This window comes from Perissodus microlepis, chromosome 4, assembly GCF_051167445.1.
Source record: "Perissodus microlepis isolate ML-2025 ecotype Zambia chromosome 4, ASM5116744v1, whole genome shotgun sequence".
In the NCBI taxonomy this organism is placed as follows: Eukaryota; Metazoa; Chordata; class Actinopteri; order Cichliformes; family Cichlidae; genus Perissodus; species Perissodus microlepis.
The window spans coordinates 8,163,225-8,183,113 of NC_140464.1; the positions used below are offsets into that span (position 1 = coordinate 8,163,225).

Genomic DNA, 19,889 nt, shown 5'->3' on the forward strand with positions numbered 1-19,889 from the left:
TTGAGAACCGGTGTATGACTGGAGGCATGCTGACAACTCTAACCTTCCCTCCTATAACTGCATTTTCTCCCTCATCCCTTTTTCTCTCTCCAGTTCCCTCCCCCTTTCCTCCTCCACCTCTCTTGCCTGTCTTTATTATTAGTGGCAGCTAGAGGCAGTGGACCAGAAAATTCCCATCAAGAAACAAACCCACATCTGCATATTACAGCCCTGTTTCACGTCTGCCATGAGCGAATAAATTAATACATGAATAACAATGAAAATCATCCATGAGTTGCCTCCCTCGCTCTCTAAATGGCATGGTGTGTGTGCATGTATGTGTGTGTTTGTAAGAAGGAGCTGTAGTAGTCCGCTTTGGCCATGCTATGAGGGAACTAGGATTATTTGCATAAAACTGGCATACATACAGACCTGTAGGTAAATTGAGAAGTCAGGCAGTAATAAAGGTGGAGCAACAAAACAGTTGAGGGGAATTTTTTAAACCAAATATTACTTTTTTCAACAAAAAAATATTTAGTCTACCCTCCCTGTACCCGTTTTAAATTTGAGAACTTTTGTGGTAAATTTAAACATGACAAATCATGCATCACATCTTATACAGACTGCAAACAAAATGCAATTCTGAGAATGAAAAATAAGAACTGAGTTAACTGCATTTTTGTTTCCTTAAAAGTCCAACTTTGCAATCAGCATAAAGACGTACAGAAATTAGAAAATACTGCTATTCTGCAGGTAATATATTGATGCATTAATATGTTGTATCTGATGACAGTTAAATTTTCGTAAAATAACAATGCTAAGATGTTACTGTACGCAGATGCGATATGAAACAGGCAAAAAGATATGCGTTTATGACCGCGTGTGTGCTTAGTGCACCATACATGCCCTCCCCTCACCCTCACTTTCGTCTCATTCCGCCTAGTTTACATCTGTTTACAAAAGCTTGTCTGCTTCAGTTTTATGTATGACACACTAAGGGTCTCTAGAGTTCCACTGCTCCATGCACTAGCAAGCGCTCCAACATTGTCAGACTACTTTGCGGTTGCTTCCTCTCATTCGATGTGACACGAGGCCTCTCATGAGATTAGCTCAAATTCCCCCAAAATTATACTATAAAATGCTCTGGACAAAAATGCAATGACCTTCTGCAAAGACGCTTCTGGTGTCTGAAGGCTTGGTTGTGAAGAATTGGAGGTATATGTGAACTTTGGGAACTCTGAGGAACTGCAAACTTTCTGGGGCCATATATCATGTGTCCATTAGCAGACAGCTCTGCCTCGCTCTGTAAATGACAGTGTTTGTCTACGTCTGCCTCTCACACATACCACCCACTCTCTCTGTTCAAGTCAGCCTCTTTCCTAAGCTTTTCTCTGTCTCAGTCTTGCTGATGTGATTCTTCCCTTTTTAGAACCCCCATCTTCCTTATTACTCCTGCTCATCTCTATTTCCCCTTTACTCCAGACTACCTTTTCCCTCTCTAACCTCCACTCCTGCCCTTACATACAGCTGGTAATATGTCACTCTGCTGTAATTTTGCCTTTCCAAAGGCCTGTAATGATGGGGAACAGATGATGGCTAAGGTGGAGGTGAGATGAGGGGGGGGTTAAAGGGACTCTTTTCTGCCCAGAAAGAAAGCCTTTCATGAGTCTTTTAGCAAAGAGCCAGTGGGGGAAGAGGGCAAAATTGTCCAAAAAAGACAGCTCACTGGGTTGTATAGTACATTTCCTGATTTTACTTAAAATCTACAACATATGTGATGTTCCTCACTGTATGTTCAGGGAGAAGGAAAAAGCATTTCTCTGTAATATGCTTACATATATTACACTGAAAAGACCAGCGGTTTAACTCTGTTTGAAAATGGAGAATAAAAAACAAGCACACGGCCAGACAAAACGAGGGCAATGATAAATAAGAAAAACAAAAAAGAGTCATGCTAGGTGACCAAAATGACAAAATACTGTTGAAAACCGCCTGATATTTTCTGACATTTAGCAAACTGGCAAACGGTACGACTCATCTAGCAGATATATCTGCGGCAGCTGTGGCTGTACGGGTCTGTGTAGCAGACAGGGCAGATAGGGGCTGATAGCGAGAATCGCTTGGCCTTCTCTGCAGACACAGCCAGTCAACCTGTCAGAAACCGAGTAAACACAGACATTGGATGATTTCTGAGAAACGTGACCCTTTCTCTGTGGCCCGGTAAGAGCCACACCTCACGTTTTTTTTGCTCCAGTGGGTCCTGTGTGTCAGCCTGGTATGCCTGTCGACCTTTTCCCAGAATCTGAACTGCCGTCACACAGAGGTCTGGACCCTGGGGCAAAGTGGAGAACAGGGGGAAAGAAGGACAGGGGATGGGGGGTGGGAGTGGAGAAAAATGGCAAAGTGCAGGACTCGACGGCCACATCACATTTCAGGAGATTTAAACACCCACACGAGGGGAAAAAAAGGACATGGAAGACAGTGCTTTAGATAAACTGTGGATATGCTTATAAAGTAAGTCCCTTTCTATATATATATATATATATATATATATATATATATATATATGCTTGTAGCTTATCAGTGATTTGTACTTTACATATTCTTGTTTATTTAAATAATTTTTTGTTTTGTTACAGACAGTACTCTCTGGAGAGGTTTTAATGTTTGCTTGAACTGTGAAATGACATTAGCTGAAGCAAGTGCTTCCTGGAATTAGACACAGAAACAACCCAGCAGCAACATCAACCATGTACAAGGATCAGAGTAGACACTGCGGTCACTATATAAACACCACACACCAACAATGTCTGTACATGTATGTCCAAAGGCATGTATAAAGGGAGTGAAGTAATTTTAGTCTGTTGAGGGGGGGAAAAAAATAGCGAAATTGCAAGGCAGCGCAAAAATAAAATGCAGATGTGCAAATGCATTCATGCAGAAAATCCTTGCCTTTAATCCAATTCCTCACGCTTTTTAAAAACAGAGCCGGAGAGATAGAGTCAGACAGAGACCGCGATGAAGAGTCTAACCATGAAAAGGAGGCTCACACTAACACAAACATAAACTAACACACACACACACACTGCAAAAATGTTCACATATCAAAGCAAATAAGATAAGGACAACTAGAAAAAAAAAACCCTCACACACACACAGGCACACGCACACACAAATGCTAATTCTATCATGCGTGGTTTCTGTCTCATGGAGGATGTATCCGTAGGACACATTCATGCTGCCTCACAATGCTAAGGAAGATTAACAGAAAACACAAACAACCACACACAGCCGAACATCGTGTTGTCAGAATGATTTGCGGATCCACAGGCTTTGCTGGGTCACATCAGGACAGGGTGCTGTCCACAGTCCTGATCCCCCCCTCTGGACCCTTCTAACAGGATTTCATCATTCGCTCTGGAAAAAGAGGGGGGTCTGCAAGTAAACGAGGGAGTACAAGGAAGTATGTGTGTGTGCATGCGCGTGAGGCATTTAAGTTTGGGGGCGGGGTAAGTTTTAATTGACTGACTCCTTACATTGATGCATGTCCTTGGCCAAAATTAATACCAATACTAATTACAGCATAAAGGATTAAAGACCTTTCTCCCTCTAAGGACTGGTTGATCTGAGGCCTCCCTACTTAGCAGTAGAGGAGAAACAAAGTAGAAATTTGCTTCAAACATGCATGCACACATGGTTATGCATGCGGTGTGCATGCTAACATACACACATGCAACAAAACATTGAAGTTAAAAAACACATTTACATGCATCACTGAGGCCTGTAATAAAATAGATCATACACAGTCATGGTTGTCAGCAGCAAACATAAACACTATTCCAGTTTAAGCAGTAATTAAAGCTGCAAACCTGATATCTGGATTGATGGTAGTCACAAATCAAGCCAGACATTTCACCGATATTTAATTATTAGACTACTGCATTGAACGTTAAAACCCATATTAAAATACTATTAACCAAACCCTGAAAAGATAAAAGTCATAATTCTATATTGTTTTCATGCCAGTCATCCCAGCAGTCAAAGACCTGATGGACTTATAACTGGTTCTGCACTAACTTCAGATTGTGGGAGAATTATGAAGATTTGCAATAGCTTTTGTTTGGCCTTTACAAAACATTCAACTTCATTTGTTTTTATTGACTTCACACTTAGATTGGACTTGTAGAAACAGCAGAACTATTGCTATTAAATTTAAATGGAAGCGTAAAGCTAGTTTGGACTACTAATGTTGTGTTGACCAGATTATGTTTTGTTGCAACTTTAATTTCTGCAACATGATATGCTGTCTGAGCCTTTATTGTCAAAGCGTTGAGGCGTATAACAGGGAATTTTTGCAATAGCAAATTCATAAGCAAACAAAGAATACAGTTATAGACTTGTAAAGGAAGGGATGCAGGAAAGGTTAGAGGTCATAATTATATTTTTAACAGGTTATTGTCAACAAGCTTCTTTCTACACATATATGCACTCAATACAGGTTCATAGCAAGCATATGATATGGATCAAGCAGAGGTAAAACTCCTACACATCTGCACCTTAAATATTTAACATGATTTGATGTAAAGAATATGTGTTACATTTGTTAGCTGGACTTTTGTCTTGTACTTTTACTTTTAAAAAAGATTTGGCTTACGTGACAATCTGGCTAAATTTTCTTGAAATGATGAAACAAGCTTCACCTTTCTTGACATAGAAATGCAGCCTTAGTTGTAGTAGTAGTAATATTTTACATACATGCATCAATATGTGTAAAATATGTATCCACCAAGAGTACTTTTGACTAAAAAGCTTTCTGTGGCATTGAAATATTGCAAGCATTGTAGTTGTTTTTCTCTATAGACAGAATGAAATATAGCCAGCATTAGGAGTCATAAAAGAGCCATGACATCTTAAAAAATATTGAGTTTAAAAAGTTCACTTCTTGTTGAGCTGTTTACTTTATTTCATCTTCAGTAAAGTAATTCTTCAATCTCAAAACAAACACGTGAGTATTCGTGTGAGTATGAATTTTTAATATCATTATGGAACATTACAATAAAAATGAACACTAAAGTGCATAAATTTGCACCTGAACTCCTGAATTGTCACCCAAACATCTGGACTATTTCTCTTCATTCAGCCCTGCCAGCAAGCTTCTCTACATATTATTGCCCATGATAACAGAGAGGACTCTCTTAATCACTGGCACATTCATCTTTCAGTATGACTAGCTGCCCCACATGTCCAGCATCCATGCCAGAGAAAGGGAGAGGAAGAAGAAAGAGGTAGGAGGGGAGACAGGAAAGAGAAAAAAGAGAGCTTGGACTCATGTCAGCTCAGTGAAGCATGGAGGGAGGGAAATACACGCCGACATGGAGAAGATTCGCTGCAAGTAACACAGACAAAGACACACACACTTACATACACTCTTATTTAAATATTATATTCTTTATCTATGCAATAAACCTATAAACATCTACACCAAACACAGATACTGATACTGTACATATGCAGACTGACAGAATCAGGAGCGTCAAAGCCTTTTTTTTTTATATTTCCACACTCTGAGTTACAGACTGTGTAACATTTAAGAAATCTAAAAATATCTGAACCAGATGAGGAGGATGTGCACATACAGACACACAGAAACGCAGCGTAGCTGTGCTGGAGCTGAGGACGCAGCAGAGCTGGCTGCCTCGGGGAGTCAGCAGAAGGTGAGCAGAGATAAGGCTGCGTGATTGTGACTGCATGTCAGAGAGAATCTGCACACCACAACAATTCAGCGTGCGGTTCGACTAATACACACAACACCTAAAACAACACATAAACACACAGCCACAGAGTCACAAACTATATATGTGTGTGTGTGTGTGTGTGTATGAATCACATGCACCAGTGTACCAAAACTGGGAATTTAAAGTAAACAACACGTAGCTTCTTGTGTGTACGATAAAGTGTTGGGTACATACTACTGTAGAATTTATCAGGTGTGCTCGATGCTTGCTGGACAGCTGTCTCTAACCTTAAAAAGCTGGTGGCATCAAAGGCCAAATGATCAAACACTTTGCATTACAGCATGTCTTATGATAAAAGTTGCATTTCAGCGCACAGCAAAGACATAAGCTGACAGCTAACATGTGACTTGCAGTCTGTTGTTCATGTAAGGGAGAATTTATCCCCTTTTAATAAAAATAGATCCAAACTAAAGACACACATTTATCTGTAAAGTAACTGTCAAAAAAGTTTTCGTTTATTTTATTCCTCACATTTGTACATTGATGAACTGTTGTTATTAGTGCAAGTACAACAGCTGCTCTGTTCTCCAACTCTTGGTTGATTATTTCAAAATTTGTTAAATTATTTTGATATGTGAGTCCAGGCTCCAGGTATGCTGGTTTAGAGCCTAGACAGAGCCGTGCTGTTCTTATGCATGCGGAAAAGACATAGTCTGGATAGCACCATATGTTGCCCCCCGACACCCCTCCATACAATCACTGATTCTGCCTTGGAAAATGTGTGCTGATAATAAGACAGAAGATCACACTTTTCTAAAGCCCAGAGGACAAAAACCAGTTTGTAATATGGCTTTTTATGGCTTGCTATTTAAAACAATTAGTTCTGAGATGGCAAACTTTTATGAACAAAAATTAAAGTATGATTTTGCACCTATCCCAACTTTTTTATATATATTTCCTGCAAGCTTTTTAGCCATTTAGGGCAATTAAGTGCTGCTTTGTGTAAATATATTCTAGAGCTTCAAAAACAACACATGACTACAGATTAGCTTCAGTCTCCAGACGTATTTGCAGCAACTTGGAACTGACTCGGTTAAACCAAATCTGATTCATACGCAGTATTCATGAAGAACTATTTTACATTAAACTGGATACAATTTTAAAACATGTTAGGAAAAATCCCTGAAGGATATTATGTGATCGCTGAATTATGGTGTGGTTACTTGAACTGCAGTTCAATATCTCTGGAAGCGTATGAGTCATTTATCTTTTACAAGGACTTCTACATGAAGCTCTGAAGACTCAGGGCTACTGGTTAGCCAGCATAAGGCTTTAAGATAGAGTGTGATTATTAGCAAAAAAAAAAGAACAGTGAAATATTTTCTGGGTTTGAAAGATTTTACTTTTCACATTAGTTACAAAAAAAAAAGAGAAAATGTGTAATTATTCAAGTCACCTTGCATACTAACTGCGTACTTTCCAATTTCTTAAACCGATTAAAAAACAAAGTGCAGAAATAATCAGAGGTAATAAAATAGCCTCAAATAATGTCAGACCATTCCCAAATTAAAGTTTCTTCCTCTCTGTAGAAAAGTAATACCAAAATTATGTACGCTTTTTTGATCAGACAGTTTAGGATGGCACATGGGCCCTTAGCAGCTGAGTGCTTGGTTCAGCTCTCAGCTGGCTGGACCTTTGCTGCATATTATTCCCCTGCACTCATTTCCTGTCCCTCTCTACTGCCTTAAAAAAGAAAACAATTATGTTAAATGTTATTTTAAGAAGCTACTTTATCATTAAATACTGAAATATACAGATTGTTTTCTAAAAGATAAAGGCTGATTAATTTGGGGAAACCCACTGTCATATTGGATTTTTTTGCTATGATTGCTGTGATTTAATGTTGATTACTTTTACTTATTATTTCAACTTATGCACATTTTATTTTGCAAGGGTTCCAGTGTAGCACTAACAGTGTTGGGCAAGTTACTTTGAAAAAGAAATTAATTATAGTTACTAGTTACTTCTTCAAAAAAATGAGTTAGTAACTGAGTTACAAGATTCTAAAAGTAATTAATTACTTGAAAAGTAACTATTGCGTAACTATTGCCACTCCAAAAAAATAATTTCTGTCCACTATAAAGGAGAACATCACAGCCTGATACCTGCAGGTCTGACAGCAGGTGTATCACTCCTGTTTCTACCTGGAGACAGCAGTCGCCTTATTGTTCTGACACACAACACAAAACTATCCACAACACTACACACTAACTACACAAGACAACACATTAACTACACACTCCAAACATGCTAAACGTCACAAATCTCTCACATCTCAAAACTCGCTCTCTCTCTCTTGCCGTCACTCCTAAAACTTCCCCCTCTTCTTAAACAACCAAATGTCATGTCGCCATATCATTTTTTGATTGGTCGACATGGTGCATTTTTCCACCAACACGAAATGGCTGTTCTTTTGTTTTGTTTTTTAAATTTTTTGGTCATAAGCAGAGAGTGCTTGCTGCGCTGTCCTTGACAGTAAACGTGACAAAACTATTCAGGAAAAAACAGACGTGTATATTGTTTATCATGACTCTGGTTTTACGTGGCCTATCAACACAAATTAAAAACTGGTATATATCACCTTGTTGCTTTGTCTTTAAGTGGTCATGTGACTGGCTTACCATGACTACTTTATTCTTCCTCAGTTAAACAGCAGCACTCATGTGATTGTTTTGCCCTCTTAGCTCCAGGTGTTGTGCCAAAAAGTGATCATCTGCTAGAAAGTGTCCGCGGGAGCGCGCGCAGCTGCTTAAAGCTGTAGCGCCCAGATTACTTACGTGCGGTAAGGTGAAGACAGCTTCAACCGTCTGCTTGTTGAAAAATAGTAACGCGACCGCACCGCATTTTCTTGTTAGTAACGGCAACAGCGTTGTAACGATAGAAATAGTAATTAGTTAGATTACTCGTTACTGAAAAAAGTAACGCCGTTAGTAACGCCGTTACTTGTAACGCTGTTATTCCCATCGCTGAGCACTAATGGGTTTTACAGATAGCTCTTTCAAACATCAGCTAAGGAGTATTTAAGCAGGAAAAAAATGCTTAATGGCATCCTGTTTTCTTTCTTTCTTTCTTTCTTTCTTTCTTTCTTTCTTTTGCAGAACATTTTTAAGAATGATTTAGCTGTAATGAAGGGAGATGTTTAAAAATAGACGCTATGACCAGAGGCGGAGCCAGACATTTGAAACACCCGGGGCTTAGCCCTAAAGGGTAGTATGCATGTGGGATTTTTTTTTTTTTTTGGGGGGGGGGGTTAGAAATGACTGAAAGATTAATAGGCTCTGTTTTGAGTTTTGTTCAAAAAAGAATGACTTCATATAGGGAAAAATATATATCACATGTGCAGGACACCTTAAGCTAGGTTTTTAATTAAGCAGCAAGGCAGAACAAAGTCGGGGCTGTATCAAGACGCGCGGACTAAACCCCAATTCAACCAGACCCAGAACTGATCCGGAATTAAAACAGGACTACAACAGTTCAAAATCAGGACTACTGAGGACTTAACCAAGACAGAACCAGAATCAGAACTAGATGATAGTAGCACTAAAAATCATCATAGACCTGCACTACACTTGTTTTTTAATTCTACCAAAGTCCACTATTTAGATTTAGAAAAGTTTATATAATTATTTATCCTTGTTGTGCAAACAAGCCTGCATAACTTAATAAATATAGAATTTGAAAAATAACAAACCTAACAAGAAACACTAAGTACAAGATACATGAGTACCTATGATACGGTGATACTTTTGGTAAACAACCATTTGACTAACATGTGTGTCTCACCTGCTCTTGTTCCATCTCTGTTCCTCTCTCTCCCTCTTTGTGCTGACAATCATCAAATATACAGTTGAAACCAGATATTTACAAACTCTTCAGATCAAAACACAAACACTTTTTTAATTGTAACATCAAATCAGACTAAATGTTTATTTTTTTTAGATTGATAAATATAAAAAACATATTTGTTAACTTTAGGAGTAAAGAGAGAAACTATCTGTATTTCTTAATTGCAAATGGCACCAAATTGTATTCAAAACTGAGCCACACTTATGGAGCTCCACAGTTCTTTTCCTGGTGTTTTGGTTGACATCTCTTGATTTTCCCATGTCACAGAAACAGGCTCTGTGTTTTGCCTTATATGCATCCACAGGTGTGCCACCAATTTACTCACATGGACTCTACTAACCTATCAGAAGCTTCTTCAGCTCAGAATGGAATCGTCTGGAGTTTTCTTATTAATTAACAATAAACTTAGTGTATATGTACTCCTAAATTTGATCAAAGTGATAAAAAATAGAAGCTCTGTCTCTCTTTATTCTGACATTTAACTAATTCAAAAGATATTTCAATATTTATCTAAAACAAAAGTTTACTCTAAATTGATGTTGTACAGTAAAAATGTTTTTGTTTTCTCCCTAAAGTGTATGTAAATATCTGGTTACAAATGTGAATATCCTGCTGTGTACTGAAATCCCTCTTGTTTTGCATAGAAATATACTGAACAACATACAAAGCATAATATATAAAGTCAAAGGAGCTTGCAAAGAAAAGCGTCTGGACTTCTTTAAGTTTACTTGAAGACGTTTCACCTCTCATCCGAGAAGCTTCTTCAGTTCTAAGGTCAAATGGTGGAAAGTCCCAGATATAAACCTAGTGGGAGTATCCCCCCACAGAGGGACAAAAGGACCCCCTGATGATCTTCTAATCGCCTGAGCCAAGGTGTGAAACTGGGTGTGGGTCCCAATCAGCCAGAGTTTCGGGTGTGTTCATTGTGAAACCTGGCCCCACCTTATCATGCGAATTCCTGAGGTCAGATGGCCCAGGATGTGAGTGGGCGTTAAGGCGTCTGGGAAGGGATCTCAAAACTGGATTATAGATGGCAGAGAGTTGGTGTCGTAAACCCCCGCCTCTGTTCAAAGATGGTCGCTCACAGTGACATAGATGGCTTCTTTCACTCCTCTTTCATAATATATAAAATAACATTTACCTGAGTTTTTTCTTTGAAAGAACCCTCTAATGTCCATTCTTATATTTCAGTACATAACTGAAACCGATTTAGTCGGGGAGGGTAAGAACTGAAAATATGAAATAAACACATGTAAGCTAAGACTCTCTAAAAAAAAAAATAGCATTTGTTCGGCTTTTCATTTCGCCATTTGTTGATTCACTTGAAGAGCAAGTAACGTAATATTGGTCAAGTGATCAGTTTGATATCAATCTTTCGTGATGCACCGTCATATTTACATTATTTGTACGGTACGAATGATTTGCTTTGGTACCTGGTCAAACTTAAGCTCTCCTTAGTATGGCTGGCTCCGTTTCTCCAACAGCGCACTCACAGGCAGCAGCTGCCCCGCCCCCTCGCTCAGTCGCTTAGTGCCTGAGCTTGGATCATACCAATATCAGGGGGGATTCACGCACAGTCGTAAATTCCCACAGTGTGCACTATGTGCTTCGAATATTGTGTGTACTTTTTGTTTTATACAGTTGTCAGCCAGGCATCTAACTATGAAAAAATTACACTCCAAAAGACCCCGGGCTTCTGAAAAAACAACCTGGGCTTAAGCCCAGTAAGCCACCCCCACGCTCCGCCCCTGGCTATGACACTTTGGTCTATTGGTGGAGCAGTGTCTCTCATCTGAGAATATCTGCAATTTGCATACAGCCCCTCAGCTGTCTTGGAGATTAAACTGTTTAACACCCCTTGAGTCATTTCAGGGTTTGACATTTAACCTGTTAAAGAGCTCTCATCGGATAAGGTTACTCTTCCTCCTCAGAAAAATCTAACCGTAATCATATCTTAATTTTGCAAATGCTGATTTGTGTGACAAAATCACACCTGCTCAAATGCAAACACATCTAAACACATCATCTATTGCACCTGTTTGAGGACAGTGACAGACTTCCAGCACAGAAACCAGCTTTGCTCAAGTATAATCACAACGTTCTCCCTGTTTGCAACATGAATACAAATGTGACTTCTGTCTCATATGATTAACATGTTGCTACATGTAAACCACCTAAAGCAGCGGTCCCCAATCTTTTTTGCGCCACGGACCGGTTTGTGCCCGACAATATTTTCACGGACCGGCCTTTAAGGTGTCGCGGATAAATACAACAAAATAAAACTAGTACCGGTACCGAAAAAAATAAGATTTATTCATAACACACGTGAAAAGACCCAGGAAAACCGAGTTAACGAAAAAACGATAACAAAATAACGCTAAAAACCGATAAAAACCCTGAAAACCATACATTTCACACCTGAGTCTCACTCTCGCGGCCCGGTACCAAATGACTCACGGACCGGTACCGGTCCGTGGCCCGGGGGTTGGGGACCGCTGACCTAAAGGATGTACCAGTCTGTGTTTGAACTGGGTTTCAAAACTTTGTTAAACTCATAGTACTAAGAAAAAGTTTTGAGTCACCCCTCTGTTCTTTACATTTTTCTGTAAAGAACACTTTTCTATAAGTGGTCTTATAAAGTTTTTTTTTCGACATTGGCGGCTTTTTCAGTACTTTTAACTCTACTCGTTTGGCCCCTTAGACCTATTATTCTAGCATAAAAAGGGCACCTAATTCAAGGGATTCATCGGACATAATAGCCAACTTAGCAAAGTCACAATTTTGAATTAGATCTATAGGCACTTTGTTCCTAGCAAGCTTTTGCAAAAATACATAATTTGTTCTCGTTTGTTTAGACTGAATCTATGAAAAATGCCAAAGATAACACAGTTTGACTAAGATAAAATTGTAATTTTGCACTAACAAGGTGATTTGCAAAGAGAGTCAAAAACCTTCCATATCTTGGCATGGTGAACAGTGTATCCTTAAGGAATTTGAGTAAACTGGACAAGTGAAGGGTTAAAAAAAATATCTATAGCTGATAAAACAGTATCTGAAAGTTCTTTCCTTAAAAAAAGTTAAGTAAAAATCAGCTGACAGAGGATCCGAGAGATGCACTTGGCCCTTTAGTTGATTCATCTACTGTTTGCTGAAGTCTGATCAGAAACAGCCTCAGTGTAAGTGTGTCTGTCAAGAAGTCATTCTTAAGGAAAGGACACTGGGAGAAAAGACTGAGGTATGCCAAATTACACAAGAGCATCTACAGCCATCTGCACAATAGAGGCTCTGTCATAATGCGGGGCTTCATTTCAGCGAATGATGATGGGGATCTTGTCAAAAGTAGATATGAATCTAATTTCATCCCATGGATCCTGGAGAACTATTCCTGGAGACTACTTAAAGAAATTAAAAGAAACCTTTCCCAAGAGAGTTCGGCTTGTATTGAAGAATAAAGGTACTCATACCAAATATTGATGTTCAAGTCTCTAAGCATTGTACCAACTCTTTTTTCCACATTAATACTGCATTTCCATTCTTATTTCCATGTTTTTAATAAATAAATAAACCTATTTCCTATTTTCCTGGCAAATTATAAAGAAACGAAGGTGACAGACTTTTGCACAGTGCTCTGTGTATTTTCTTTTTATTGAGATAAATGAGTCTGCATACATGTTTTGGTCGCATGTACGTCTTTTGCCGAGGCTGGAGACAGAGCAAAGAAGCAAATGAAAGTGTGAACACGTCAAATTTAACTGAGAGACTGATTTCCCTGCAGCAGGGCTCTAAACACGACTGTGACTAGAATGAAAAAATGTCCAACTCACTTCCAGGAACACAACCATCAAACACAACCAGCACTTAATTAGCTTCTTGTTTTCTAACTTCACTCAGCTCTGCTCTACTTGTATGCTACTGTGTCCGTGCGTGTGTTTGTGTCTTCAGCCCAAGGCTGTGTCTGAACACATTTCACCAAATAGAATCCAATTTGTTTAACTTCTATTCAACACAAATACAGAGGAACGGCACGAGGAACTTGTGTCAGTGTGCTGTGAACAGTGTGTGGGAGTCTGTTAAGCTGCATGACCCTTGTGCTAGACACTGTTATAAAAATCCAGTTAAAGACTTTATCCACTTTTCTGCATGTATATCTTATTTTGCAACTTTAAACAAACGGTCAGTCAAGCAGCGCTTAAGACCTACCTGCGTTGTTTGGTATCTTGCCATTGCTGACTTGCTTGAGTCTTTTTTGGTGGGATTTGCCATTGTAGTGAATCTGGGCCTGTGCAGCTGAGTTCAGTTGTATGTTGCACACATCACACAATGTGTAGCTTCGTTGCTTCCTCTCCCTTTTTGGTCTGCAGAGCGTAGAATGCAAGGCGCCCCCTGGTGATTGCTCATCTTGTCGTACGCCCTCATCCCCTATGCTGCAGGAAAGCTCGCTGTCCATCTGCACTACCAGCTCAGCGCTGCCCGTCCTTTTGTCCAGCTCGATTGTTGGCAGCAGCGACGGGCTGAACGGACGTTTCATACCTTTGGTAGAAGAAAAGGGTAAGATGGAGAAGATGTTTAATACAAACTGGAAGAAAGTACCCTTAGAGGCTAGCAATTACATACACACAAAACCCAAGGAAACATTGGATCCTTCTTTTTTTTCTGAGAAAGGCTAGAGAAGATGTGTAAAACATTATGGAATAATTTATCACAGTCTGGTCTGGCCTGGCCCATCCAGCAAGGAAAACCCTCTTAAAACCTGATAGCTGCAGAGGACAACTGCAAAAATACCCTTGATTCCTAAAGTGTCGAGGACTGTGTGGAATCTAATACCACGTGCAACTCATTGACTGTCAGCACCCTCTGAACAGTGACACTTGTATAAAAACAAAAAACATTTATGAAGAGCCCAAAAAGATGATTCTGTTCATCTGGATGTTTATTTGGACATTTATGAAGAGATTAGGAAAGTGTGAAAAGAAATGCTGGGCACAAGTGCAAGCATGATCACACTGTCAGCTGTTGTTCATATGGTGGAGGTCCGGGGTGCAATGAAGTACCACTTGGGGGAGACAGAGTGCTGCAGTGTGACTCTCAGAGGAACAGTAAGGCTCCTATGTCAAGCTATTTCACTTAGGATGACTCCATGGCAGAGTGCTATCTGTCCCCCCCTGCAAGCCAAAATGCTGCAGTGGAAACCATGCCGCCTCTATGCAGGATCTTCAAGTAACTGTGCATGGAACAAACAGGTGCATAGAACAACTGCATATAGGGGGAAAAAAACTATAAACTATACAACCTACAGTATTTCTTCAACATCAGCAGCTTTAGGAAATATAGAAGTATATGGGATATTAAACACTTTATTTACCAGAACTATGTACAAATGGATAAAGAGACTTCTGTAAATGTGTCTGCTGAAGATAAGCAGGCCAAAAATATTGAAAGAGACAATTAAGATTCTCCAAAGAAAGCAGTTGAAAATAAGAGCTATTTGTTTCATATGCATCCACTCCACATAAATAAATGAAAAGGTAGCTCTACGGCAGCTCTGTGAAGGATTGAGCCATCACCACTGTAAAATGTCCCTGAAACACACCCAGCTGTGCATTTCTGCTGCTGGCTTTTTTGCCTCCGCCTCAAGTTATTTATGTAAACAACCAAACTGCTCAAACACATGCACCAAACACACATACGCAGAGAGTAAAGCTGAACCTATGACGCATACGTACATACAAGCATTAAGAGAAAATGCTCACAGAAGGACACACAAATGTGAGCAAACACACACACACACACACACACACAGTACTCAAAAACACATTAGAGCAAGCAGCCTCCATGAAAGCTGCTATTCACATTGCCAATCTGGGAGCACTCAAGAGGCTCCATCAGATGTTTTCTCAAAAGCTTTGAGCAATGCTGCTCTCTGGCACTGAATGAAAAAAAATCTCTGTAGTCCTTAACCACGCAACCTTCTCACTCCTGCCAGACAACTCAACTAGCCACCCTAAATTAGCAAGGTTGTAAAAACAAGAACCTTAGTGAAGACATGCAGAACACATAGAGAGCATATTGCACCCTTGCAAAAGATATTTCCTAACAGACCATTAAAGAATCCTAACATTCATATATACATTTATTTTTTTCAGCTGGACAATTGTCTAGTCTGCAAAGGTAGATTGTGACCTTATGCAGACCATGCTTTCAGATCATGCAGGCATGACTGTTACCATAGAGACCAGTGTAGCACAGATCTGTATGTTAAAAATTATTTTTATTTTGATGTGAATAAAGTTAACTTTAGAGCTTCAGTGGAAATGTATGCAGCATGACACATAAAATTGGCCAAGCTCACAGAAGGAACGTATTTCTACCTGCTACACTATCTACATTTTGAACATGAGTCATCTGGTTATACAGCTATGAAGAAAACCTTTATATAGGGATTTGACACACGTAAGACTGACGTACGTAAGACAGTTTTTTTATTTAGAAATATTTGAAATTCTCTGTGTATGTTATAAAAGTGAGATTTTCATTTAACTGTGTAAATTTGATCTTACACAGATTTTCACAGCTAATTCAGTCAGCTTTGTTGTGTTATTAAAATAGAAGAAGAAACCCGGAATCTCTAGGCTGTATGCTCTTAAGCTTTTCAAAAGCGCATCTATATTTGGAAAAACAGGGCTGCAGATTGTCTCGTGCTTTTAAGTACATACAGGGTTGTTCAAGGAATTCACTTCTAACAACACTCCCCGGTGTCCCTTACTTCTCTGTCAATGTTATGATACAGGACAATGGACAGAACCAGCTACTTTTATGAACAGCAGCTTGAATGCACCTGCTGCATGGAGGATCACCAGGACCAAAAGGTTTCTCCAGCTTTCAACAGTGAGTATGTGAGTCTGTTTGTACTGAATATCCTGCAGTGACTTTAAAGACACTTCCAGCTCAAGGTAGAAGCTGTGTGAGACAAGAGTCCATGCCGTGTCCACACAGAGATCTGTAGGCTGACACAGGACAGGAGATTGTCAGGGGGTAACCCTGGGGAAATGAGGCAGGGCAGGAGGCTCTGCCAGCCTCGCCATGTCCGCTGTTTCCGCTGTCTGATGCACCCCCACGCTGCACAGCCTCCTCCCTCGGCACATTGGAAACATCAATCACTGCTATGATCTTGCTGAAAGACTGAGGCTCACCCAGCATAGCAGCTCAGCAATAAAAACTCTATTTACAATCTTACGTCCGCTGCTCGCTGATCCTGAAATACTGTTGCACTTTCCCCAGCTTAAACCAGCCCTAACCACTGGCCCACCTCAGATAGCTCCCCCACCCATCCTCTGTGGCCACAGTTGGCATGGGGGCATCAGTTCTTCCTGGTTCAGGCAGAAACTGGCTTCCAGATGGACCGGCGCAAACACTGCATGGCAGTTAGCAGCTCCTAAATCACCCTGATGAGAGGGGAATACTGACAACAAGTGAAGCCAATTGGAAGCAGAGATTTGCATGCAAGTTACATGTTCCACATCCAGTTCAAACTGCCATGAGACAGACATGCATGTGTACAGGCATGGCTATACACAAACCATGCATGTGTACAGTTGCACACACAAACACAAACATATGCTGACCTCAGATTTTTTTTAGTAAAGGGCAGCAATTCATCAAACATGCAGAAATTGCAAACTAAACACAAGCATTTAAAATTGATAAAATATATATTGAATCTGCTGTCAAAACCACATGGACTCATCTTAGCAACGCAACAAACACAACTGAAAAAAAATGAAAATAATCTAATCAAGCTAACAAGCATTAAAGCAGCTACAACACACACACACATATGCGGAGATGTCGTGCATTCACTGGGTAAGAGGAGATTAAAAAATAAAAGGAAATGAAGTAGAAGAAAAAGACTCCTGTCTAAATAATTGGATACAAAATATCAATAGCCCAGGTTTCTTGCATAAAGCAATCCTGACAGCAAGGACTGTAAACAAAATGACTGCAGAAGGGGATAATCTATTTCCCTGTCTGATGCATTTCAGATGGGGAAGGATCAAAATCCTCCTGACAATCAACTAAAGCACAGAGCATTTACTATAGAGGTCAGTGGTGCCAGGGAGGCAGAAAGAAACACATGGAAAGAGTGAGGAGAGATTGGTAAAGACAGAACAAAGTCTCTTGTATAATTGGCGTCATCAAAGTATCATTACTGTCATGATGACTGTATTGTCATTACTGCAACTACAGAACGGGCCTAAGGTCCATGTCTTTGTGCCCAGCACATCAATGTTGATTATGTAAAGTCCAGGCTGCGGTCCTCTAATGAGTGTAATTATACAGGAATCAGTGCAGTGCTTACTGAGAAAGAAACCTCAACTGTTGTATGGCTAGTTCAGTAGTCGAAAGCTAGGACAGAGTGTTTGCAGTCCCTATCACCCCAAACCCAAGCCCAAGAGTAAATAAAGAGCAGTGGCACATGAATTGATGTGTTTTCTCTAATCTCTGTTTGCAGCAGTTCTTTGGGAGCGCACAGGGAGGGCATTTGTTCACTCTGTTTGTGTGTGTGTGTGTTTGTTTGGCAATGAATGTGTGTTTGTTTGCAAAAAAGAAAAAAAAAAAACAGGGGAAATTTATTATATTATATGTATAATTATTTATACAGCATCACGCTGATCCCATCAGTGAGGGGATCAGTTACACCTCAAAAGAGAAATTGGACAGGACAAAAGGCTGATTTCTTATTAAAACCTACAAGGTTTACATGCGGTTACATGAGGTTAACAGCATTAAAGATATTTATATTATAAGATATCCAAAATGACAAGCTAAGACATATCATGTCTGTCATAGCCTTTGTGAAAGATATGGGATGTGGTAACAGTTTACAAGCTTTCTTGTGATGTATCTCCACCGAGCAGAACTTCATAAAGACCAATTATCATGTTTACTTCTTGTCATTTGAACCGTCTTGTAAATTAAACCGCTTGTACATTTGCTTGCTTTTAAAAGTTTTTCAAAGCAGACCATTTCTATTGCAGTGTAAACACCCTACTGCAACAATCTGGTGAGCCTCTGTGCTCAAGCGCTTGTCAACAGTATGAAAAAAAAAAACAATTTCCTTTAGGCGGCTGGTGGGAGAGAGATAAGCAAAGTGAGAAAACCCAAAGTTTCAAATTTGCATTCATGTGTTACAAATGACACAAGTCTGTGTCCGGTCTAAGGAGCTGGTTGTTTCATTAAAACTAAGGATCTGCATAACACTAGTTATTTCAGTCTTGTTTTATGAGACTTAAGCAAATATCCTAATACACATCTTGCCAAATTAGGATTTCCTTTTCGTTGTGTTACCTCATCTACTTCACAACATTTCCATGTACTCTTTGGTACCTCTTTTTTGTAGCATAAACAGAAGTTTCAAACAGTAATACGCAAACTTTATAGCAACCCACAAAAACTGGAGTTTCCTTTTTTTTTAATCTCTTATTCTGTTTTACTTTACACGGTTTTATCTTTCAAACAGTCACTCAATCTTTGTCTTAACTTTTCTCTTTCTGCATCTCAAAGACACATCCCCAGGAAGCAGCTATTAATATGTGCCGGATGGTTTCAAGTTATGTGAAATACACATTCTCATCCTTGTTTGTTGAATCAGAGTGTGTTCAAGCTTACAGGAACATGAGCAAAATTAATATTTATGTTTTTGGATGTACATTGATGGATGACTTTCGCATTGTTTTAGGATGAAAGAAAAAGTCAGTTTTCTCTTTTCGTGCTTTGGGGGGATTTTAGAGCAACATGTTAAAAAGCCTATATGAGCGTGACATCCTATATGGATTGTTACCCCCCTTTCGTTAAATTATGCGCGCCAAATAAGCCAGATGCATTAAGTCACAGTGGAAATAAACATGAATTGTGTGCACTATTAAACAAAAAAGAAAACTATACAATGGAGAGGGTAATCTACAGCTTTTCCTAACAGAGCTCAAGTGGAATTTAATCCTTTCATTGAGATTTCACTCAGAAATGTTAGTACTTCAAAACGGTGCTCGAGAGAGGAACGTAGAAAAGGTGGAATGAATGGAGCCGTAAAGATGAGCATGTAGGAGTTATTTAGTTCCACGTCGATCAAAGGATGAGAAGAAACATCTGCTCACCAGTTTGTAGCTGTATGCACACTGCTGTTTTGAAAACTATTAAAGTTCAATAAAGGATGCAACTTGGTATTTTTGATTTGTGCAGCTATAAAACATCAGATACTCATCTGTTACAACC

General features: G+C 39.5%; 1 protein-coding gene across 2 annotated transcripts in view; it reads right to left on the reverse strand.

The window, feature by feature from the left end:
- The window catches only part of znf385c (zinc finger protein 385C), a 142,923-nt gene that overhangs the window by 80,153 nt on the left and 42,881 nt on the right, over positions 1–19,889 (reverse strand). For both annotated transcript variants that reach the window (XM_084925404.1, XM_084925405.1), the window contains exon 2: positions 13,821–14,150. In XM_084925404.1, the coding sequence (XP_084781530.1) occupies positions 13,821–14,148 (328 nt within the window). In that variant the 5' untranslated portion in view covers positions 14,149–14,150. The remainder of the gene's footprint in view (positions 1–13,820; positions 14,151–19,889) is intronic.